Below are 24635 nucleotides of genomic sequence, written 5' to 3' on the forward strand. Positions count from 1 at the left end.
GACTGTGAGCAGCTGTAATGGTGACTCCTTGGAGCTTGTACAACATATAGTGCAATAATTGTTGCTAATTGTACTTGCTGGGTGATTCTCCCTTGCCCTTACCAGCTGCTTGGCACGGGAGGAGCAGGACAGGGTCAAGAATCTGCAGTCACCTTTGACTTAGAAAGTGAACTACACGTTATGCCACTTGGCTGAACTGTTTAAATCAGGACTGAATTTGATCTGAGCTGTGATTTGTGCTTTCTGCAATGTTAATTTTAGTGTTTTATATTTGAAAGACTCTTTTCTTCTCTGGCAGACAGATAAACAGGTTAAGTGCACCGCCTACAACAACATAGTGGAGGGACCATAGAAAGATCATGCAAGTCATGATAGGGGCCTGTTTTCCTTCTTTTAATCGTAAACCACAATGAATTCCATATGAAAAGCAGCTCTTGTTTTGACTGTGTCCATTTTTGTGAATGCTTACTGCTTTACACATCAAACAGAGTTAATGTATGGTTTTTGACTAATGCCTGCTGAAGCACAGAAAGGATCAACATTTCATTTTCATTAGATTAATTTATTTCTGTTTTTGGAGGAAGGGTTTCATGAAGTATAAGATAGATATAACTAAAATAGTTTCTACTGCAGGTAAAAAGTATTGGTAGTTTATGTGACTTCATAAAGCTACCGAATTGCAAGTTACAATCAAAGATTTAGAATAAATTTGTGCTTCAAAATGTCTTTTGCTGTAGTAAGTACAGTAACATTAGGAGTAAAAGACTGATAATTCGTTTGCACTTTGGAACTTCCACAAAGCTGTTACTTGAAAATACTTATATTCAGTAAGGGAGCATGACAATTGCCATCTTATTTACATGTATATTTAGTCTCTGGTTATATCATTTCAAATGTTATGTAATATAATAGCGTGAAGTAGATAATCCTACCTGATACAGAGATAGCTATTACATCATTGCTGCTATAATACTGTGCTGCAAAAGGACTTTTTAAAGGAATTCTAATGATAATGAAAATATTCTGATATAGCATTAAGGATTTTGCTCCTGAAATGTGTTTAATGTAAATATGCTGTCAGATACCCTTCAAGTAATTGACAAGAGCAGATGATTAGCAGTGTTCTCAATAGTGTTTTTGCATAATCTTACATTTTGACAGAACTCTTCAGCGGCTTTTTATTGTCAGTGCTCTGCAATCAGTAATACTTTTTCCTTGACATTTACTTTGTCATTATAAATCTTGTAAGTGGTCATTTAACTTGTTCAGTATGCATGTAAGAATATCATTACTAACACGTTTGAAAAAATGTCTTCCTATTGAGAAACTATTGTGAAAGTAAACTTAAATACTAAATGAAGCAGGTTGATGACTGACTTTTTAAAATAAAGCCCTCTTTTTCAGCACCTCCTTGCACTTTTCAGGGATGATTTTGAAATCACTTGCGTATTGAACACTCGCATGTAAACCATCAAATTCAGCTTTGTTGGATTTTTTTATATAGTATTCTTACTCTTTAATACTGTTGTTCAATTATGATCATTTACATCTAACTGACCAAAATTAAACTCTTATGATCCGTAAGCATTCGTAATTACATACTGCATGTAACATTAATAGTCAATATAATAAACCTTCATCTTTATTGAAGCATCTCTTGTTTCTACAGCAGTTCTTTAATCTATCTCAATAGATTTTTAGTGTACAGCTCATATAGATTTGGTCAGTGACAAGGGTTAGAGTAGTCTTGTAGAACATTTACTTGTAGCTGTGAAAAGCCCACATTCATCAGAGGATTAGGTCGATCAGATTGTACCAGGATCAATGGAAGGACTGTGTGATCCCTCTTAGGCTGTAATGTGTTCACCTTCTTCAGAGAGAATTCACATACACACACATTTCTCTGTCTTAAAACCATTTATCTCGGAATGTCAAATTGCAATAATTAACCATTATTGATCTTAAATTCAATTAACTTCATTAACACAGGTCATGATGAGGGTGCTTGTAAGGGAAAGGCTCTTGACAAGTGTCTCTTCTTATATGACATTGAATGTTCGCAATTGTGGCTATAAACTATTCACATTGTACCATGGAAACATCTTTTAAAAATGACAAGAGTTTGGTTGGTGTCTGGGCAGAGGTGTTTCCACCACCTCCCCCTCACCTTCCTGTTCTCAGGGCTTTCCAGAAAATGTACTATTTGGGATTTAGTGAGCCATGTGTTTCCAGCACATTATCTTAGCGTGGTATTATAGTGAAACCCACCTATTCAAACACCCTTCAGTTCAACAGCTAATGCTAGACAAAGACTAATTTACAAATGAGTATATCAGTACAGTTAGGCATGAAATAGTGAAATGAATATTCAGTGCTTCTTTTTGCTATACATACAAAACAAATTGGGGATGTCTTGCAGAGGAAATCTTTAGGATCTGAGTCCAACAATACATATTGCAGTCAATAGATGTTTTTCTTAAATGAGGACTGAGTAAGAACTGTGAAAGGACACGAGGCTTTGTTGGCCCACAGTGAACTCTTTCTTCATGGAGAAAATTCATTATAAGTACAAGTTTACAACAGCTGAAACTGTGATTGAAATCCTTTGGATTTCTACTACACCACTGGAGTTTATTGTAAGTAGGTACCGCAGTCCAAATAGCTATTGAAACTACTGTATAAAGAGCTTTAATGGGAATTTCAGGTTTGCGAGAAAAATCAAGGATCAGATTGAAGGTCTGTTAGTACTTCTTGAATATGTGAAGTAGTCCATGATCATTCACAAATAAAAAACCAAATAGAATGACTCACTGAAATACGTTAACATATTTCAGGTGAAAATTTTTCTTTAAAACAAATACAATGAAGGCTGCATCTCCAGGTAGGTGTGTTAATATTAGTGTGATTGAACAGCAATACAAAGCAAGTATTGGCTATTTACAGTGACAGCCGGTCACTGTAAAACTTGAAAGATGCGGACAGATTAAAAGCAACCAGAGATGGGGGAAGATCACAGGGAGTAAGGGCTCAAAATTCAAATCATAATCAAAAGAAAAGACTCAAACAAATGTGGATAGGGAGGAATGACAACATCAGTTTTGTTCAGAAGCAGATTTCTGTGACAATTAAATGGTCATTTTGTCACTACATTTGCTATTTCCACTCCACTATACAAAGCATTTACTGAAAAGAGGCAGGGCAGAAGCAGAATGGTTTGATTACAGCATTTGAAGAAACTGAAGTTCCCTTACAACATCTGTTTGCTTAGTGAAGGATTATAATAATTAAGAGCTATTAGAGCCATATTGAGAACTTTTATACTCACGCCTGCTTATCCTGGAGTTGGCTGTGAATCTTGTATTAGTTTGTTGAATGCCCTGTGTGCTTTTCAGTGATTAAAAGATGCCACCCAAATGGTGGTATCAAGCAGAGACTCTGTCACTATGTGTTTTAGTACCAATTCGTATAGTGAGTTTGGCTTATTCTTACCAGTATGTTGGTAGCAACTGTAATTTAAATAAAAAGAAATTCCAAATATTTTTAGGCTTTGAGGGTTCTGGTAAATATTTTTGTCTGCATGAGGAAATGGTAGTTCTGTGCTTAGGAAAACTCTGTAAAAGAGTCAAATAGGGTCAAAGCCTAACATGAAGCTGTCTTCTCTGCTCATTAAAATTTATTCCCCATTGTAATATGTTCTTGCATAGAATGGGAAATTCTAACAAGTCTATACTCCACATAGTTCTGGAATCCAACAGAAAACCATTTTTGTCTTACTTAGGAGAAATCTGTGCTCCAGTGAATGATGCTGTTCATTTACAGTTTGCTGTACTTGTTGGAAGAGCATCTCTTCGCAAGTAATATGAGGGGAGGGAGAGAGGAAGATCATGAATTTAATCAAACCAAACAGACGGATTCCAAATGGGGGCTCATAATCGCTGCTTTTCATTTGCCTCTTCCACCTAGTTATTCTGGTGCCTTTAAAGGATGGTTTCTACTGTGGCAGGGAAGGCCAAGAATTTTTTTCTCCTCCTTTTTTGTAGGATCAGTCACAATTCCAAGCCTTATGCTCATAAGACTTCTAAAATCTCTGCTCCCCAAGAGTGCAAAGTAGGCACAATAGAACAAGGCAGATTCATTCTGCAAAATATGATAGCAAACAAGTGCCTTTAGTCCTCAGGGGAGTCCATAACATTTCTTGGCCTTTCCACATGGGACCTCTGATCCTGCATTGCCCGTTGAGGACTCACAGAGTGGGCTTACATGCACTGTCGCAACTGCTGTATAATTGAGGTGGGTTTTGGAGGTCGACAATGATACGTGTTTGTGGCTACAAATGTAGGAAAGGGAAAAAAGGGGAGATTTGTTTTTCCTGATGAGATGTGCTTTCTGAACTCTTGCTCCTGCTAAGTTTCTCATAAGATTTAGCTAACTTTTAATTGCAGTAAAGGATATCAGGAATTCTCTTTAAAAATTTGTAGGGTTTTGTTCATTGTACCTGGGAGTCACTTGGACCTGTAGTCATATTTAAAATTTTGTAATTGACAGTTCCCTTCTAGTTGAAAACTTTTAGCAGAAGGAAGCAGCTCAGCTCCTCAAGAGAGGTCAAACTCTTGAGCAGGTCCTCACGCAATCCTGCTCATGGAAGGATACGCCGCAGCAGGATGTGGTCATGTGCACGTTGGAAAGATACGGGGTTATGTTTCATAGGACTTTCACCGTTTTTAGAAAATCCATTCCAAACAGACTGAATTTTAGGAGTTCTGTGTTTGGGCTGAAATGAAGCTACTGTGGAGCTTTGGAAAAGAAAGGTGTGATCCATCGTGTTACTGTTCAGGGCTCTTCTGTTAGAAAAGACACTCTCAGCAAGCAGGAAGCTTTTCATGAGAGAGTTGTGTCAATACCTCTCCTTGTTTCTAAAACCTCTTCTAATTTTTCCATTGCGAAATGAAATTTGCTAGCAATGCGCAGATTGAGCTTTTGTTGGATCCCAGCAGTTTGCCTCAGAGGAGATTTGTAACCAAAGACTCTGGATTTTGCATAGTACATGCACCAGTGGGTATTTCACTGGGTATTTTATCCTTAATCAAAAACTGGCAATTACTTTCAATTATATACATATGCTGTACTCATAGAAACACTGTGAGGAAGCACAGGAGCAGAAACACTTCTGCCTTCCCATGTTTTGTATAAATGTGTGTATTATCTGTATTAAATGACAGGAGTTGCAGGCTCGCTTACTTGTCATCTTCTCTGGCACTAGGCAAGTCATTTAACTGCTTTGGATTTCCAAATTCCCAACTAGAGACTGGTGACAAGAATACTCTTTCCACAGGGTTACTGAGAAGAATAAAACCTTCACTCAAGGTTTTGGGCACCTAAACAGGATGAGGCTGTGCAAAAGAGCTCAGTTGTTTCTATGCCATCATTTAGTATAACGACATCATTTTTTTTCAGGTGTCTATTTAATGAAGGAGATAATACATAAATGGGAGCTTTGCATAGGAATCTCTCATGTAACAAATGTCTTAACAATATTTGGTTTTATAAAATCGAATGCCTCTCTTATCAGAATTTGTAAGCTTAGTAAGTTGGTTTATTCGCTTCGTTTGTAGGCTGTGTTTAGTCTCTTCATTTGTAGGTTGCCTGTATAATACTTTTCAGATGGCAGCATAAAGTCTGAAGTGAATCGGGGACTTAAATTCTGTTCCCTTCCTTTAAACTTCACAAAACCAAGGAAACATGAAACACAGTGATGTGAGGGAAGGGGGGAAAAAAGTCTTTAGCAGAGATGTGCTTTGCTCTTGGTTCGGATCCATCCACACTCTAATGAGACATACACTCCCTTCTTGTTATCATCTCTTCACTGTGTATTCTTGTCCATGTGATTTCCTAACAGAGTTGAGCTCTCTGAAGTTGCTTCAAGTGCAATGCCAGTGTAGGAGGGTGGATTAGAGCAGCTGGACAGCTTCCTTGGACCTGCTCCTGAGCTCTCTGCACCAGACGGCCGCAGTATTTTTGTGAAGGAACAGACACAAGTGCACTTCTAAGGTTTTGGTGCCTAACGATAGGTACCCGTTACTTTGGCACACTGTGTCACATCCGTCCCCACTCCAATTCCCAGTAACTTAAGGCTACGCTATAATTGGCAGGAGAAGGCTGCAGATTTATCAACACACAAAGAATGCGGCTAAATGAGTATGAATCATGTACATTACATCAAATTAACATGTTAAAAATTAATATCTTCGACCTTGCCAGTGAGCAGAATCATCAGTCTTGGAGCAGGATCGTAGTCTGGTGCAAGGTACCAGCTACTGGAGCCGATATGCGAGAGAAGCGCTGACCTCTCCACTTGGAAATAACATTTCACTCCCATAATAGACAGTCCTGCCCCGTGAAACAGAACCTTTGACCTTTCTAAGAGGAATAATGTCCCTGTCAAGATGCTGGGTAATCAGCATTGCCCTGCCTGCTTGGAGACAGCACTGGCATCTGTCTCTCCTGCGAGCTGGGCATCTACTCTTACCTCCCCCAAGTGACGGGGAATATGCTAGCATCGCTGCCACGTGGTGAAGTCTCGGTTTTGGTTACATGAGAATTATCAATCAGTCTGGGTATAGAAATAGCTCATGTTGTGGGTGAAATGTTTCCCTTTCTATTCGTGGAAGGCCTGTGGATTGGCATTTTTCTAACAGACTAATACGACTCTTTTATACGCCTTCATTTGCATTAGGTCTTTGATTGACTCCATCCACTGTGCTGGTTTTCTCTTGCCTTTGCTTGTTAATTGGGTGAGTAAGGTTCACTGGCGCAGTCAAATCATCCTGCTCTTGCTGTTGCACCACTGGCTCTCTCCTGGCCTGCTCCCAGACTGTGTCCCATCTTCATTGGGAAAAATCCCATAGAAACCTGAAATTGAGCTGTTATGGAAAAAACACACAAATGAAACAAAAAACAAACGAATAAACAAAAGTTTGCTGCTGTGCTGTGATAGGTTCTGAGTCCAAGCACCAACCATGCCACAGTTACACTTCCAAAGTTTAACTTCTAAAATTATACTTCTAAAGTGTAAAATGTGAATGGATTCAGGTTTTTAAGAACTGAGAAGCTTTTTTCACAATGCACTTAGAAATCATATGGCTTGGAAATGATTGTTAGTATTCTAAAGTGATCTCAAACCATGCATAAATAATAAAGATGTAATTTTAAAGTTGTAATTTTAAGTAGAACGCTATTTGGCAAAACTCAAAATATTTCCAAGGAGTTGGGTGGTTTGGATGAAGTTTGGTAGTCAAGCAAATTTTTTGATGTGAGAAGAATATTTGAATGCTCTGGTACTTTTTCAAGCAAAAAGCTTATATTCCAGTTTAGAAGTACCCCTCTAAACTAATTAAAATAAAAAAATCTTGAAAAAAACCCATAATTAAAAAAATACATTTCAAAAATATTGAAATATTTGGTTAGATCCAAGCCAACATATGTGGCCTCCAGTGCATTTTACAGGAAGTAAGGGAGGAATCACAGTTAAGAATGAATATAATTCATCATTTCTTGAAGGACAGTAAATGTGTCTTTAGCATTACAGTCTTGTATTTCCAAACAGATTCAAACAGAGGCGTCTCAGCCCTATTCCTCGATATGTGTCACTGGGTAAGAGGGGAAGCTGTGCAATGGCATCAAGAACTGGAGCAAAAACGAGTTCACTTCATTAGCTGTTACCTTGCTGGACACTGGAGAACCCTGCTGAGTTTGGCCCAGGCCATCAGCACAAAAAGGGCTCTTTTGGTTGCACAGTGAGGACTGATGTAATCCCTCTGCTTTTGCATAGTAGATTGCTGGCCTTTCTGTAGAGACAGATACACAAGTTTATCAGTGTATATACAAGATGGGTGTATATAGATCATTTGGGTCAGTGATGTAGCATAATTTATTTCCACTTGCAAAGAAATGATCCATAGCTCAGTTATGAAGGTAATTCCTTCTTGTGTGGAAATGAATTCCATGAGACTACAGCTTACTACTACGTATTTATATCAAATGTGTTAATTTTATTTTTACCTAGCAGTTTAGTTAATAATTATAATAAATATTAATGAGGGAACTGTCTCTTCTCGACCTCTCTATAGCTGCACCTGCAATAGGTTTCTTTATCCCATTGATATCCTCATTTTCTCTGGAAACTGAGGGCCACACCACAAAAGTATTTTTCATTCTTTCATCGCATATTATGTCACAGTAACAATGTTGCTGGACTTGCAGGCAATTTCCTGCAGGTTGTGGTGCCCTGCAAGATGTGAGCTAATGAGTTCTTGAGAAGTTTGCATTTTTTCTAACATTATGCTGGAAAAAAAACCATAATTCATAATTACTTTCATTTTGTTTATTAACTTTTTTCCTCTTTAGAATTGTCTTTAAAGTTGTTTTCCCCATTGTTGCCATGCCACTGAGGAACAGTTGGACAGATGCGCTGCTCCTTCAGATATTTACCTTTATACTTGAAGAACATCAAGCCATTTTTTTTTCTTTTTCTTTTTTTTTTTTTAGTAGGAAACAATTGGTTGAGACAAGATGGGCTGGAGAGAGGGCTTCTTAAAGACAGCAGGCAGCAACATTTACTGAATTTTATACATATATATATGTTACATATGTTTTTATATAGATATACATATATATATATAAAAATATATATATACATATGTACATATAAATATATATATGTATATATATCACCTCCTTATTTTATCTTCTGCTTTCACGGTCTCTTTAGTCTTTCCAAAGATACTTAACCAAGTGGGAACTTTCTCTCCTACTTGCATAAACTTTTGGTTGAGGAAGCCGGGGGTCGTGTTGGGGTTCCTCTCTCCCCTCTCCTGGGAATTGGAAGCAGAGGAGGAGTTGTTCAGACCGTCACTTCACTGAGGTTTCCCATTGCAATTCCATGCAATTCCATGCAATTCTGTGTCTTGTTGGACGCGTGTCCAGATCCCAACCCGGTGTCAGCGCTTAACTTCCTAACCTGGGCGATTAGGAAGGAGGATGGAGGAGAGGAACAGCGGTAGAGGAGGCAGCTCCTGCTTAACACGCAAATATGCTTGATAGTTGGTGAAAAGGGCAAAGAAAGCATGAAAGGTAAATAGATTTACATTTAAATGAGCAGCACGGTGGAAGTTTTCCCTATATAGGAGGCAGTCTTCAAAAAACTGTGACTGTGACAATACAAGTGTTTCAGTCCAAGTGAAATTCATAAGGCTTCAACTGTAAGAGAAATAAAAGTGCAAAGGCACCTGCAGTGATGAGGGGCTTGACTTTGCCCCTGGTCCGGGTGGTGGCACCCGTGGCAGGAGACGTTTCAGTGCACGGCGGAGTGGGAATGGGAGCACGTGCCAGCTCCCAAGGGACCAACAGAGTAAGAGAGGGGCACGAAAAGAGCAAAACACAGGTTTTGGTGTTGCATCCCAGCCGGCACGTGGGAAGTGAGCTCTTTTCAATGCAGGTGGCTGGACACTAACCTTGAACTTTCTTTACCTTGTAAAAACGGAGCTATTCCTTACTTCCACAGCAGAAGCAGGGGAGTGGGAGGTGTAAAGGAAAAATCTGTTTCCGCAAGGTACGTTTGTTTCCAAATCGTAGGCTTTGTGCTGTCTTTTCATCCTCCTGTCCTCCTTGTCACATCAGTAAGATCTTCGATATTGTTCAGTTAGAGACAGTGGGTAGCCACTTGTTTGCATGTTATCAGTAAATATTTCAAGTTCTTCAGCTTTAAAGAATAATTTGTGCTGCTTTGCTCTCCTTTGCCAAAATTTTCGGTAGAGTTAAGAAAAATGGTGGCACAATTAACTAAGATGACAATCAAACCATACTGTCCCATAGTGAAATGAAATGTTGAACTGTTGTTAGAGGATAAATATTTGGTATTGGTTTCTTTTAAGTATTTGCAGGAAGGCATACATCCTGACTGCAAATTGCCGGCATTATTGTTATATAAATAATAGTGGGAAAATTCTTTAATTCTATCAAAATATTTTGAAATAGCATAAAACAGAGTAAAACAGAGCAAATTTATTTCTTTAGAGTCTGTATACCTGTTTTTAAATATAAAAGTCTAATCTTGATAAGAGTCTTAGAAGCATAATAATTTGTTTTTTTTTAAAGTAATTCTTCCAAACATTAAAAATAGGAGCCTTGCTATATTAATTTTATGCATTTAAATTATCTGAGCTATAATATCTAACCAGATGTTGCTCTTGTGATATATTTATGCTTATAAAAGTTTAACTTCTGTTCTAAAGATCAGATTTTTAACTTTACATGCTTGGCAGAAGGTTTGCTACCATTCATCCATGTGAAAGAACAGTGCTGAATATTTGCTGTGTTTCCTAACTGAATGAAGAAATACTCCATTTGAAACTAAAAGCCCGATTTCACTGTTACTTTAACAGTTGTTTTGTCTCTTGTGGTTTTCCGATAGCATTTAAACATATTTCCCCTGAAAGAAGTATGCAAGGTTCAATATTGTATATATGAAATCTAGTATACTGTTCTCCAAAGTTTTTCAGTCTGCTGGTTAAAGTAAGTCTCTTTGGGGTGTTAATCATTATCTTCTCTGCATTATTGCCTGAATAAACAAGTTATGGATTATTTAATGTGTTTAGGATACCAATACCAATCCAGATGTTTTTCAGAGAAGATCAAAAGTCAAACTTTTTCAACCATAGACTCTACTGGAAAAGGCTTTTTTTTTTTTAACTAAGTTTATAGTTGCATTTGTGGGAGATTGCTAGTAAAATTTAAGTTCTGCTTAATTCAGAACAGTCATGATCTATTTTTGCCTTCTTGCTTAGCTGTAAATTAATGCATTATGTAGAAATAGATCACTTTGATCAGCTAATGATCCCTCTCAATGTTTTCATAGTTTTCTTGCCTAAAGAAAAGACTAGTCATGTATAGAGTACATGCACAGAACCACCATGGAAAAAAATAATATAATTAGAGCCAGTCCGTTACTGTCCTAGTCAGGAAGAGTATCTTAGATTTACATCATCAGGTGCTTTCCTGGGGGGAAAAAAAAGACAGGATCCCTGTTGGGTGTCCATCTAGCTTATGCTGAGTAAATATTGACAAAGTAGTCTAAAGAGCAAACACTTTGACATTTGTAAGGTCCACTGGAAGGTCTTGTATATATTTATACAGCAAGAGTGAGTACAGCATACCAATTTTCTTGAACTAGCTCCTGACATAACTCTGCATGGGCTTTCTTGTTGAGGGGAGAGGTATGTGTGTGGGGGTCATTTCTCACACCCATAATGAGTATCTTTGACCTGCTGTTAGCCTGAACTGCTTTTACTACCTCTTCTAAAAAATGCTACCACAAATAATGATAACTTTTAAAAAACCTTGTTTTTGATTATCGTAATGGCATATTTTTTATTTTGTAAGAATTTGTTGATGTTTGTTGCACTCTATATTTATTAAAGATTGAGTCTCAAAGTTGTAATGAGTGAAAAAACGGCTTGCTTAATTTAAATTGTGAATCTGTCTGTTAAGAAATGCATTAGGGGTAGGAGAAGCATAAGACATATTAATTGACAGACAGGAACTGCTGTCTCTGAGGTTGATACAAGTAATTTATTACTTTAGAAATGAATGCCACCTCCAGAATGTGCTTCATTAATTTCAAATTTAGTTTTAATTTCAAGCTGTTGCCCCTTGAGAAGAATAAGGTGGCAAATTATGTTTGAAGAGCAGATTTTTTTCTTGCTCTGAAGAAACTCTAAAGTTTAACTGTTTAATTTTACAAATAAGTGCAGTTATTAAAGCTGAAACACTTAAGAAAAAGTATGATCTAACTAACTACATTTTCTTTAAACTAACTTACATTTTCTTCTCTTTGTAATAGCCTATGTTTCAGACGAACTAAAAGCAGCAGCCCTGGTGGAAGATGTGGAAGCTGATGACAACACGGTTGATGGGGAGCCTTCAGCAAAATATGCATGTCCAGAAAAAGACTTCACTAAGAACTGCCAAAGCTACCAAAACTCTCCAGCAGCTGAATTTTCTAGCCATGAGATGGACAGTGAGTCACATATTAGTGAGACAAGTGACCGCATGGCAGACTTTGAAAGCAGCTCCATTAAAAATGAGGAAGAGAGCAAGGACGTTTCAATACCGCTTGAAGACTCCACTGTATCTGATAGTTTAGAACAAATGAAAGCTGTATATAACAATTTCCTCTCCAATTCCTACTGGTCCAATCTCAATTTGAATCTTCACCAGCCAATTTCAGAGAAAAACAACGGTAGCAGCAGCAGTAGCAGCAGCAGCAGTAGCAGTTGTGGAAGTGGCAGCTTTGACTGGCACCAGACTGCTATGGCAAAAACACTGCAGCAAGTTTCTCAGAGCAGAATTCTCCCTGAACCAAGTCTTTTTAGCACAGTTCAATTGTACAGACAAAGCAGTAAGCTTTATGGCTCTATATTTACTGGAGCCAGTAAATTCCGCTGTAAAGACTGCAGTGCTGCCTATGATACTTTAGTAGAATTAACAGTGCACATGAATGAAACGGGACATTATCGAGATGACAACCATGAAACTGATAACAATAACCCTAAAAGATGGTCTAAACCTCGTAAACGTTCTTTGCTTGAAATGGAAGGGAAGGAAGATGCCCAGAAAGTATTGAAGTGTATGTACTGTGGTCATTCATTTGAATCTCTTCAGGATTTGAGTGTTCATATGATCAAAACAAAACACTACCAAAAAGTGCCTCTGAAGGAACCTGTTACACCTGTAGCAGCGAAAATTATCCCAGCTACTAGAAAGAAAGCATCACTGGAACTTGAACTTCCAAGTTCTCCAGACTCCACAGGTGGGACACCAAAAGCAACAATCTCAGATACCAACGATGCGCTTCAGAAGAACTCCAATCCCTACATTACACCAAATAATCGTTACGGTCACCAGAACGGTGCCAGCTATGCCTGGCATTTTGAGGCGAGGAAATCTCAAATTCTGAAGTGCATGGAGTGTGGAAGCTCGCATGACACGCTGCAGGAGCTCACTGCTCACATGATGGTGACAGGGCATTTCATTAAAGTCACTAACTCTGCCATGAAGAAGGGGAAGCCAATTATAGAAGCCCCAGCAACACCAACAATAACATCCTTGGTAGATGAGAAAGTCCAATCCGTGCCACTTGCTGCCACCACTTTTACGTCTCCATCCAACACGCCTTCTAGTGTTTCCCCCAAACTAAATGTTGAAATAAAAAAAGAAGTAGATAAAGAAAGAAGCATTGCTGATGATAAAATAAAAGATAAAGAAAAGTCAAGTGAAGATGAGGAAAAGTATGATATCTCCTCAAAATATCATTACTTGACTGAAAATGACCTAGAAGAAAGCCCTAAAGGGGGACTAGATATATTGAAGTCTTTAGAAAACACAGTCACATCAGCCATAAACAAAGCCCAGAATGGCACACCAAGCTGGGGTGGCTACCCTAGCATTCACGCTGCCTATCAGCTCCCTAATATGATGAAGCTGTCGTTAGGTTCTTCTGGGAAGAGTACACCATTAAAACCCATGTTTGGGAACAGTGAAATAGTGTCACCAACTAAAAACCAGCCCCTGGTGTCTCCGCCCAGCAGTCAGACCTCCCCTGTGCCCAAAACAAACTTTCACGCCATGGAAGAATTGGTAAAGAAAGTCACCGAGAAGGTGGCTAAAGTGGAAGAGAAAATGAAGGAGCCCGAAGGAAAACTTTCTCCAATGAAACGTGCGACGCCCTCGCCGTGCAGCAGTGAGGTCAGCGAACCCCTGAAGCTGGACACCTCCACCGATGGTGGCTTCAAAAGCCAGCAGAACAGCCCAGGCCCTCAGAGAGATGGCTGCAAGGAGAGTCCCACTGTAGAACCCGTGGAAAACGGGAAAGAGCCTGTTAAGTCAATTGTAAGTTCTTTAAGTAGCAGCACAGCTATCATCACTGATCACCCTCCCGAGCAGCCATTTGTAAATCCATTAAGCGCACTGCAGTCTGTCATGAATATTCATCTCGGGAAGGCCGCAAAGCCATCTTTGCCCGCTTTGGATCCCATGAGCATGCTTTTTAAAATGAGCAACAGTTTGGCAGAAAAGGCTGCGGTGGCCACCCCACCTCTCCAGTCCAAAAAACCAGACCACTTAGACCGTTATTTTTATCATGTCAACAATGACCAACCCATAGATTTGACGAAAGGCAAGAGTGACAAAAGCTGCTCTTTGGGTTCAGCGCTTTTGTCATCCACATCGACATCTTCTGCATCTTCTTCATCTACAGTGACAACAGCAAAGACATCTGCAGTCGTGTCATTCATGTCAAACTCGCCGCTACGCGAGAATGCCTTGTCAGATATATCTGATATGCTGAAGAACCTGACAGAAAGTCACACATCAAAATCTTCCACACCTTCCAGCATATCTGAGAAATCTGACATTGATGGTACCACAATAGAGGAACCAGAAGAGAGTACGCCAGCTCAGAAGAGGAAGGGACGTCAGTCTAACTGGAACCCTCAGCACTTGCTCATATTGCAGGCCCAGTTTGCAGCTAGTTTACGGCAGACTTCAGAGGGAAAATACATCATGTCAGACTTGAGCCCTCAAGAAAGAATGCATATTTCCAGGTTTACGGGACTCTCAATGACCACAATTAGCCACTGGCTAGCCAATGTGAAATACCAGCTCCGAAGGACGGGGGGAACTAAGTTCCTTAAAAATTTGGACACTGGGCATCCAGTGTTCTTTTGTAATGACTGTGCTTCACAGATCAGAACTCCTTCAACCTATATCAGTCATCTTGAATCGCATCTGGGTTTCAGGTTAAGAGACTTGTCTAAACTGTCCAGCGAACAGATAAACAATCAGATAGCACAAGCAAAGTCACCGTCGGAAAAAATGGTGACGTCTTCTCCGGAGGAAGATATGGGAACTTCTTATCAGTGCAAACTTTGTAACAGGACCTTTGCAAGCAAGCATGCTGTTAAACTCCATCTTAGCAAAACACACGGGAAGTCACCAGAGGATCATCTTCTGTATGTTTCCGAGTTAGAGAAGCAGTAGCATTTGCTTTTGATTAAAATAACTGTAATTTGCTTTGAGGAAAACTGTCAAAGACGCCTTAAAGCTACTGTTTAGTTCTTGGCACATGTTCTTATTTTAACTCCAGAGTCACTCTGGCCTGAACTGTTTTGTATAACTGTACAGTGTTTAAATAGAGGTGCATAATCAGCTGTTGTTACTGGTAAAATATGAAGGTTAAAATGCAGTGGTAAGTGTTTGGAACTTTGTGTAAATTGGATTTAGTTGCTGTGCATCCCTCTGATGCATCAAGCTGCATGCATTAACAGACAGTTTAATTAAGCATTTATAACTAATTCTGGTGCACTTTTTTCATGTGACCTAAGTGTGCTGGTATTTCTCACCCTCTAATCTTTAGCCCTCTGAGTACTTTGAAGCACTTTTGCGTTAATTTGGTAAAAATGTATGAATATGTTTTTTTTTTTTTTTAAAAAAAACCCTTACCAGCTTAGTTCTGATTACTAATATGAACCTCCATTTATGCAGAGGTGTCTCACACCTTGAAATTTAAAAATATAATTTTCACATTGAAACATAGATGTATATATTGTATAGATTTCAAAATCTCTTATGAAAAATGTGATTGTGGTTAACGCTATTTTCTTTTTCTTCAACATTTTTAGCAACAGTGTTTTTTTGTACCTGATGATCCCCAGGTATGAACTGTACTTATATATAGTGTATATTTCATTTTTTAGACCTAACATTTTTTCTTTTAACATCCAAGCATTGTAAATTATATGAAAGATGCCACAGATAGCATTTATAAAGTATTCAGAAGCATTATTCTTAAAGCAAAGTATGTTTTGTTTTGTTTTGCTATACAGTACATCTATATTAATAGAGGTTCATGTTTAAATTATGCATATTTATTAGCATTGCTATCATTTGTTTTCTCTTTTTTTTTAAAAACCGTCTGAAGACACAGAAGCCACGGACTGCATTCCTGGCATGCATTATAACTGTTTTGCACAACATGACTTTTAAAGGTATTTATTAGTAAAAAAAAAATTAAAATAAAATAAAAAGAGAAATTCAAAATAAACTCAGTGCTCAAAGGGTTAAATCTATTTGAAAAACTTGTACTGTATTTCCTAAGCATTGATAAAGCCTTTAAAATGTTTGTACTGTAATACTTTGCTTAAAAGTTACGAGGCATTCTGTGATATAACCTCTTTTACTTATTTATAAGCGCTCTTGGTTGTTATTTCATATTGTAGAATGCCTTTTTATTTCAATTGGTAACTTTCTGTTTTGTTCTGCCTAATTATTCTCCCAAGATTCCATACTGCAGCTTTATCTTTAGGCATATAAAAGGTAACCCGTGGTTACCAGCACACTAAGTGATTCTGTTCGTCTCCATTTTTGGCAGTTAATTTGCAGAAGTAACTGACAGCTGACACCATATGAGAATCTATGTATAAAATATTGGCATGTAAACAGCACAGACACTGTAATGCACTCTGTGCCCTGTTTTGTTGTTGACAATGAAGCACCATTATATGACTCTTCATATAACCTTTTTTTCTACAGCAGCATTAAAATTGTCTTTTTGCTATAATTTTGTGTTGCGTTCACAATTATGTCTGAAATGTGCTACGACTAACGAGCACATTAAAATTAAATTGTATGCTATCTGTTTATGACTGAAGCTTGAGTAGGTTTCTTCATCTGCCAGGTGCTGGCAGTCAAAAGCTGCACATAAATCACTGGAATTTTAGTGAACTTTAGCATTTAAAGAGCAGGGTAGCACTTATTCAAAGGCTGCATTAACAAAAATTTCCCCCCAGAAAAGATAAATGAATGCTGTAACTCCCTTTTAAGCATCAAGTAAAGAAGGGGTTTGCAAGCAACACGTGTGGCAAAGCCAAGAGCTGGTTTTGCTGCACGGTGTGTTCAGAGCCAGGCAGACACCGGCACTTGCAGGTATTCCACCCGAATGTACTGAACATATCACGGAGTAGATCCCTCCCTCCTGCCTAGGATGCTCAGTGACAGGAGTAGAGACCTGAGAGTGACAACCTAAACTTTGTGCTCGCAAAGTGACTCCTCGATGGGCAGCGCTGCTCCTGCACAGCACGCAGGGAGCAGAGAGGACAAGAGGACGCGTGAACACGTGCCAAACGCACGCAAACGGGCAGGAGCGTTTATATGATAATGACAGACTTCTGTTGGTGTTGGCAGGTCATCCCATCAAAACCATTGAAAACCATTTACATCTACAAAGCACCTATATTACTATGCATGTATATAACGTCTTGCCAGTCAGGTGAACTCAGAGTCTAAAATGGTTACGCAGAACCAAAACTACCATTACAGTGCTCATGTCTCAAGTAATAACTAGCATCTGAATGTCAAATGTACATAGTTTTGTTTCTTTTTAAAATTCACTGTCTTCCAAAAAGCAAATAATTAAATCTTTTTTTTTTTGTTCTTATTTTCTTTTATTCTTTCTTTCACTCTTTTCTTCTGCAGCTGCAAAGGCCAATACTGTGTCTTCTAAAATATTACTGACTCTTGTGTTGATCTGATAAAGAATCCTGCTAAGCTGAGCAACCAAAGGAATGGGATTAATAATCAGGGTTCTGCGGCTTTTCCTCCCCTTTTTGCTCACAGTCGTATCAGATTTAACGACTATGTGTGTGTCAGTGTTTGTGGCGTTGGCTCGAGTCCTAGGGATGAAGGGCAGCGAGCAGTTTTGCTGGTTGGCTGTGGTTGCTCCGTAGATCCCTCACCTGCTTCCGGAGGGTGCCTGCGAGCTGGAGTCTTTCCTAAGCTCGCCTTGTTCCCTGCCTGCATTTTCTTGCAAATAAGAGGGTCTCAACACAGCCCAATTTTTTACTTCCACAGCAGAGAACTCTTGTCTTTGGAAATTGTAACAATTTAAAATGGGTTTCAAAAACGATAGTCACATACAGGAGGAGTGGTGGATTATTTCATGTGTTGGCAACCTAATTAGTTTTTGGATGCACTTCTGACTTACAATTGCAATCCTAAAATGCTAGCGGTGAAACCACAGCTCCTCTGATAAAATAGTTCCTGGGTGTAAATGTGAGAAGAGTGAGAAGAGGTCCTTGGTAAAACTGCAGAGACCAACCATATGTATTAATGTGCACCACAAATGACTTTTTAATACGTTTTTTAAATATGTCTGAAACTTTGCAAATGAATGGCTGGTCAGGATCTGCATATCCCAAATTTATTAAAATAAAGTTCAGCTTGCATTTGAGAACCTCCAGGACTGGCATACCAATGTGATTTCACATTATAAAGAATTTAGAGAACCAATGAACTAGAATAATGTCCTTTTCATCCATATACTGATACGTATATTGGCATGGTAACTATTAGTGCTAACCAAATCACCAACCTAGCTATGTTAGGATAATTTTTTTCCTATTAGACATGAAGATATAAATGCAGGATGTGAAAATGTGCAATTGAGTCTGCAATTTTGCTTTGCATTTGATATTTTATTTAGAAATATGCAGATCGAGGGAAAGGGAAAACAAAATGCCTCAAGAAAAAGAGTTTAAAAATGAAGTTGTGATGGGGTGGGAAGAGCTTTAAATCACAGGTGTATAAAGGTGACCCTGGTCTAACCCCACCCAAGTAGTGGCTTGTTGCAGCATACTGTATATCTTCCAGCCATCACATTTACGCAGTATCTTAAAATAACATTTGTGATAAATGTGCAATTTAACTAATTTATGGTGCTATGATGTGCTCAGGGCTACATGCAAGATGAAAATCTTAAATGGAGCTTGAACAGCTCACTTCACAACAAGAAATCAATATGCCAGATCTTAGAGAGCTGTTCACTGGAGTCAACATTTAGCAAATAAATAAATAAATAAATAAATAATCAGTGAGTGTATCTTTTAAATTTCATAAGAAATATATAATTAACTGAAATATGATTTTTAAGCTAGTGTAAGAAACTGCCTCTGAAACCTAAATCTTTTCAAAACTTTCATTGTATTTTATTTTTGTATAAATATTGAAAGTATATTGTTTTAATGATACAGCTGCTTTCATGGTAAGCACTATATGCAATTTGTTAATTCAAACCAAGGGAGACTAGAGTTACAAATGTGGGAATTATCCACTGCACTTTTGTATGGCTATGTATCTTGATAGTTAAGGTAGACACAGATAGGATTCTGCATTTTAAAACAGCAAAAAAATAGGGTATAATTTGAGATTTTAAGAAAAAATATTGGCCTGTATAGAAGAAAAGAACTTCCTTTAATTTTTGCAAGTTCTTATTTCAGCTGCAAAAGAAAATGAACTGTGTAGTACAAGTGGAACAGAGATGACTGGTAATAAAGCTAAATTTAATAAATTTTGTATTTTAAAATATATTTCCAGACAGCCTTATATATTTCTCAGAATAATATCAACTATTGCAATTTTTTTGCTTGCTTTGTTTGGGCAACCTTTTATTGTAAAAATATGTTGGACCTTTGCTAGTTCTTCTGTTACCCACACTGTTTAAGAGAGCTGAAATACTGGAAAATTATACAGCAAGGAAAGAGTTTCAGAGTTACTCAACTTTTAGAAAATTGCTATAAATGCCCTTTAAGCAAGAATGAAATAAGTGCTTATACTCGGCCAGTTATTCTTTTGGTGGTGTGAACGCTAATGTGCAACTCCCTTGGGTGTTGCCAGTAAATACATAAAATCTTCAGCTAAAAAACTTGCTAAATTCTCTTCCCTAGGACTTGAGGGCAATTTGGCCTCCAGGCTGCGGCTGCACAAGAGGGGACGACGGGACGGTCCCACTGCCCTTCCCAGGCGCGAACGGGAGGCCAGGGTGCAGGGGCAGTGAATTCTGTTGAGTTTTCATTAAGTGTCTGATAGTAATGAAAATCTTGTATCTGGTCACGACAATGATACTGCAGCCTTTGCTGTAGAGTATTTGCATAAGAAGCCAATTTTTTACCAGTGAAGGAAGAAAGAATCAGGGTCATTTATGAAAGGGAACAGAATTATGTATTAACGCATCATTATACATGTCTGAAAGCGCTGGAATAATCAGTGAGGTTATAATCTTTTTTCAGGCCTTGGTTTGGGGCAATAATTTAAACTAAATGTTCAGTATGAAAAAGATTACTAAATTTTACTAATACCTAGCTTATATGCTGCACTCATTATCTAGTACATACACAGATTAAATTCTGTGGTGATGTTACATAAATTCATTTTTTTATACATAAAGCTTTCTACCTTTATACTCATTGCACAACCTACGTGTTCATCTACTTCTTTTTTTCTGGATTTGTTTTTCAGCAGTATAGTATGATATTTACCTGGACATACTAATTTTAACAACTGCTCCTTGTTTAACTTAGCTGTATTTATAGCCAGAAATGCCTTTCTCATTAAATAATCTTTTAAGAGGGTTAAAATCAGATAGATATTTTGAGATGGACTGATGGATATGTCCAGACTACTCATCAAGTCAATACATCTGCTTGAGTAATAGGAAAATAGTAACAACAAGTCATTCTAAGCTATATGCAAAAGTGACTGTCTTTCATTGTAGGAGTGTTTAAAAAGCAAAATTGGAAATCACACCCAGAGCCAGTTATGCCAAAACATGATAATGCTGAGTATCAAGACGTTGCTGTATACCGTAGTTTGAAACGCTTTCCCCTTTGGATGAAATTTAAAAAGATTGTCATAGAGCAAGCAAAAAGGAGTAAAGAGAGAAAAAAAAAAAAGGCAGTCCAGGTCGGGGCCCCGCGTGGCTGGATGGCGGCGCGAGGGCAGCGGCGGGACGCGCGGCCGGGGCCAGGCAGAAGCCCCCGGGCACTTCTCCCTGCCCACGCAGGAGGTGAGGATGGGCGCTTCCGCACTGAGACGTTTAAACTGCGCCTTGGTAACTAAATAGTGGGCTAATTTTCTGATTTCTTGCCTTTTGATGCCTGAATTAAGGGCTTTGGTCGCAAGGGAAATGAATTTCAAATGATTTGGCACTGGAGAAAAGCCCATATTAGACCTGTCAGCCCCATTCTGTTCCCTGGGGAGAAGAGAATGTCTTTTTTTTTCTTTTTTTCCTTTTCTCTTTTTTTTTCTTTTTTTAGATCAAAAGTATATATGGAAAAAAGGTAACACTTCAACTTTCATATAAATTAACAATGAAAAATACTTCTTTATTACGCTTCAACATATCACGTTCATTTTTGCATAGTAGGAAGCTGGGGACATGTTTATAGCCATCATAATTGTGAGTTAGTGACCTTTCTAGCCAAGTGAAATGAAATTACTTGAAAATGGAATTCTTTTTAATTGGTGCATTTGCAGGAGGTGGGGAAAGGAAGCGGCTTTGTTAAAGCGCGCCTGCGATACAAAGCCTGGAAGGAAGGGTAAGAAAAGCCCACAGACAGCGCTGAGATTGAAACCTGTGCAGAGAGGGAGAATGAGGTAGGTGTGTCAGGAAGCACAGTCATATTCTCGGCTTTTTTTCCCCTAAACTGGAGGTACAGTCACTGCAGTTACGCCTCAGTGCCCATGAAACCGAGTCGGCAGAAGCTGAAGGACTCCGCTCCTGAAAGCCTCATCAGGACTTGTCATCGCTCTAATGAATATCATTTAAATTGCTTTGTATATTGGTGGAGTTTGGATGTCGATTTAATTTGTGCATGTGTTTGAGTTCTTCTGCTTGGCTAGGCTAACAGAGAGCAACAGCCTAATGAAAAGTGAGTTGGTGACAGCGTGATGAGCCCCAACCCAATCAAATGTATTTGAAGGGCTGTTTTGACAGGGATCTTAAAAGTAGATCTAGGAAAGAAGAGTAGTGCTTTAGTTCAGTGCAATTGTTTCAGGCTAAGATTGCTGCTTTTTGTACCTCTGAATGCCTTAAAAAATTCTGTGCAAACTCTGGCTTGCAATAAAACATGAATTCATCGTAGGCTTATGGTTTGGGGAGTCGGGAGAAGGGGCTCCCCCTCGCTAAAGTCTCTCTAGAAATTACTGCAGTTAAAACACTGCTTTTTAGAAGTCATTATTGGGGTGCCCCAGTAATGGGGAGACAAGAAGTGGCTTGAGCAGGGGTTGAAGTGTGCATCTCTGTCTCTAAGGCTGCCTTGCCCAGGTCCAGCAGGAAGAACCTGGGAAGATTAACCCTGGATAGCAGAGGCTCCATGGCCAGGACTGCTCATGGAGTTTTCCACATTAATTCCCAGTTAGTGTGCCGGGAATGTGAGTACACAATGTCATGGAGCAGGGAAGAAGGGCACAGCAGAGGGACCGGTTCTGCAAAAGGTATTTTGGTGCTTCCCAGGTATTGGGATGAGAAAAGCGCTGGGCAGGATGGAGGGAGCCCCCTTCTCCATTTCCATTTTCCATTGCAGACCGGGAGTGCAGCCCGCACGGCTGCCAGGACAGCAGCCACAGCACTACCTACCCTCCCTACCTTGGGCACGATTGCGGGCATGGGCCCGGTCTTCCGCTGGGAACTCTTTCCTAGAAGTGGGAAAAATAGCCACTTCAACCCTATATATTACACTAATTCTTCCAATCGCTAATGAAGTATTTCCTTTCTTCCTCTTATATGTGCATATGGAAGACGAAATCAAAATATGGTCTTGATTTCTACTTGCCACCATGACGACAAATCAATTCCCAAAACACGGCTGCTGTCAGGACGGGGAAATACTTTGAAAACTAGACCTGCATGCTATCCTATACTTCACAAGGCTCCAAAACTGACACCAGCATCATAAGCATTAAATAATTTGCGATTTCATAATTTTATGTGAAAAAACAGCAATGACGAAAAATACGGACCACTGGAGGGAAACCGGATCACAAGAAATATCTACAGTCCAGATACTAGTATCTAGGAGATGATTAATACATCAGATAAATTGTTCAGCAATGGTCCATGCAAACAGACCCTCTATAATTCTGCCAAATTCAGCGAGATCAATGTGCTCTGCTGAACGACTGTGGCACTGGCCACTCAAAAGAAAGCACCTAAGGGCAGCTGTAACTTATGTGGATTTCATATCCCCCATGATATCCAAGCATGTTAGATTCTGCAGCTCCCTCCGAAATACATCCCTGCATTACCCCCAGGAGATTCACCCCCAAAACAGAATCAAGTATGTGACCCTTTTCTTCCCCTTTGTTTCCCCAGTTTCTGAAAATGCCATATATTTCTTTTTTTATGTGATGAGTGTTTTAATATAACCGTCATACCCCAGACAGACTATTGACCACCAAAAATGTGAGTGGCCTATGTACACCTCCTAATTTAAACACAGAATCTGGGCAGGGGGTGAGAACATCCAAAAATAAAAAGAGGGAAGGAAGCAGGTACTAACAAAATATGTGCAAGTCTGCAGCAAGAAACTATTAGATTAAAGAAAAAATACAATAAAATTCAGGGCATGTGTTTGAGCATTTAATGTTAAAGTGTAAATTAGCTGTTGAAGAAGAGCAGAACACCCACTCGTACCTCCTCGAGAGGCTTTCTGGAGGGCCTCCTCCGAGATTTTGTTACATGCCATTGGCTACCTTCCTTGCATACCACTCCAGACTTCTCTAAGAGGTTGTTACATGAGGGGTGATAAACACCAGCCCTTTAGAGACCCCAATACCAATCACAGGGGTCTCTGAACTACCTGTCCCCTCTGCTTTACAGGGTCAGGCTCCTGTACAAATAGCAGAGTGGATCTGTTGGCCAAGCAGGTGTTTTTGGAAGCCGATCAGATACACAGAAACACAACCAAGTCCCCGAGATGAAATACTCAGGAGAGCAGCTGAAGCACCTGTGCTACCCCCTTGGCTAATAGCCCATGGGGAGGTACTAGCCATTTGCTCAGTGTCCCCAGCTGCAAGCTCTTTCCTGCAGCTAGAGAACAGCCTAAAACCAGAGCAGCTGAAATCTCCTTCCTTTTGCTCTTCTCTGATGCTGGAAGAAGTTTTGAGGTGTGCTGTTCTGCGTCCTGCCTTCAGCTCTGTTCCCTCCGTAGTTGGAGCATCAGCAGCCCCTGGATGTCCTCAGGAGACCTGATGGCAGGTGAGATGTGTTGGAGGAGTTGCTGGACTTTGCAGCATCCTAAGCAGAAAGCAGAGTTTATGTGAGCTGCTTCTCCTAGCGCTTTTGACTCCCAGGCCTGTCTAAAAGCTCTTACTCTTGTTTTAACGTTCAGCCCGAGATAAGGGTTTGATGCAGGATTCTCTCTGTTTTCTAATTATAGACTATTTTACTCCCTCCCCTGTAACTTTGGCTAGCGTGTCTTTAACAGTGAACACACAGCTTTTCACAGTTTTCTGTTGGTCTGCTCTGTTTTCTTAAAACTGCTTTGCTTTTCTGCGATGTGGAGAGAAAAATATGTTTTTTTTTTTTTTAATAGAATCTTAAAACAGCTCAGACATGCCTTCTTGTATTTTTAAGATATTGTCTACAGAACAGCTCACAGAAGAAGAAAAAGCTTTTTTGTTGTTGTTTGTTGTTGCTTTGTTGCTGTTAAGGCAAAACAGTCTGTTGATGTGGCAAGCAGGTGGCACGA

The 24635-nt window shown here is 39.1% G+C and overlaps 1 protein-coding gene across 1 annotated transcript in view; it reads left to right on the forward strand.

Annotated features, from left to right (window-relative positions):
- The window catches only part of TSHZ3 (teashirt zinc finger homeobox 3), a 58269-nt gene extending 41597 nt beyond the window's left edge, over positions 1-16672 (forward strand). Inside the window, exon 2 of the mRNA XM_010217993.2 lies at positions 11897-16672. Within this exon, the coding sequence (XP_010216295.1) occupies positions 12067-15093 (3027 nt within the window). The 5' untranslated portion in view covers positions 11897-12066 and the 3' untranslated portion in view covers positions 15094-16672. The remainder of the gene's footprint in view (positions 1-11896) is intronic.
- Positions 16673-24635: the final 7963 nt, after the last annotated feature.

Source organism: Tinamus guttatus, unplaced genomic scaffold (assembly GCF_059628265.1).
Source record: "Tinamus guttatus ecotype Peru unplaced genomic scaffold, ASM5962826v1 Tinamus_guttatus_pri_ptg000674l, whole genome shotgun sequence".
Classification (NCBI taxonomy): Eukaryota; Metazoa; Chordata; class Aves; order Tinamiformes; family Tinamidae; genus Tinamus; species Tinamus guttatus.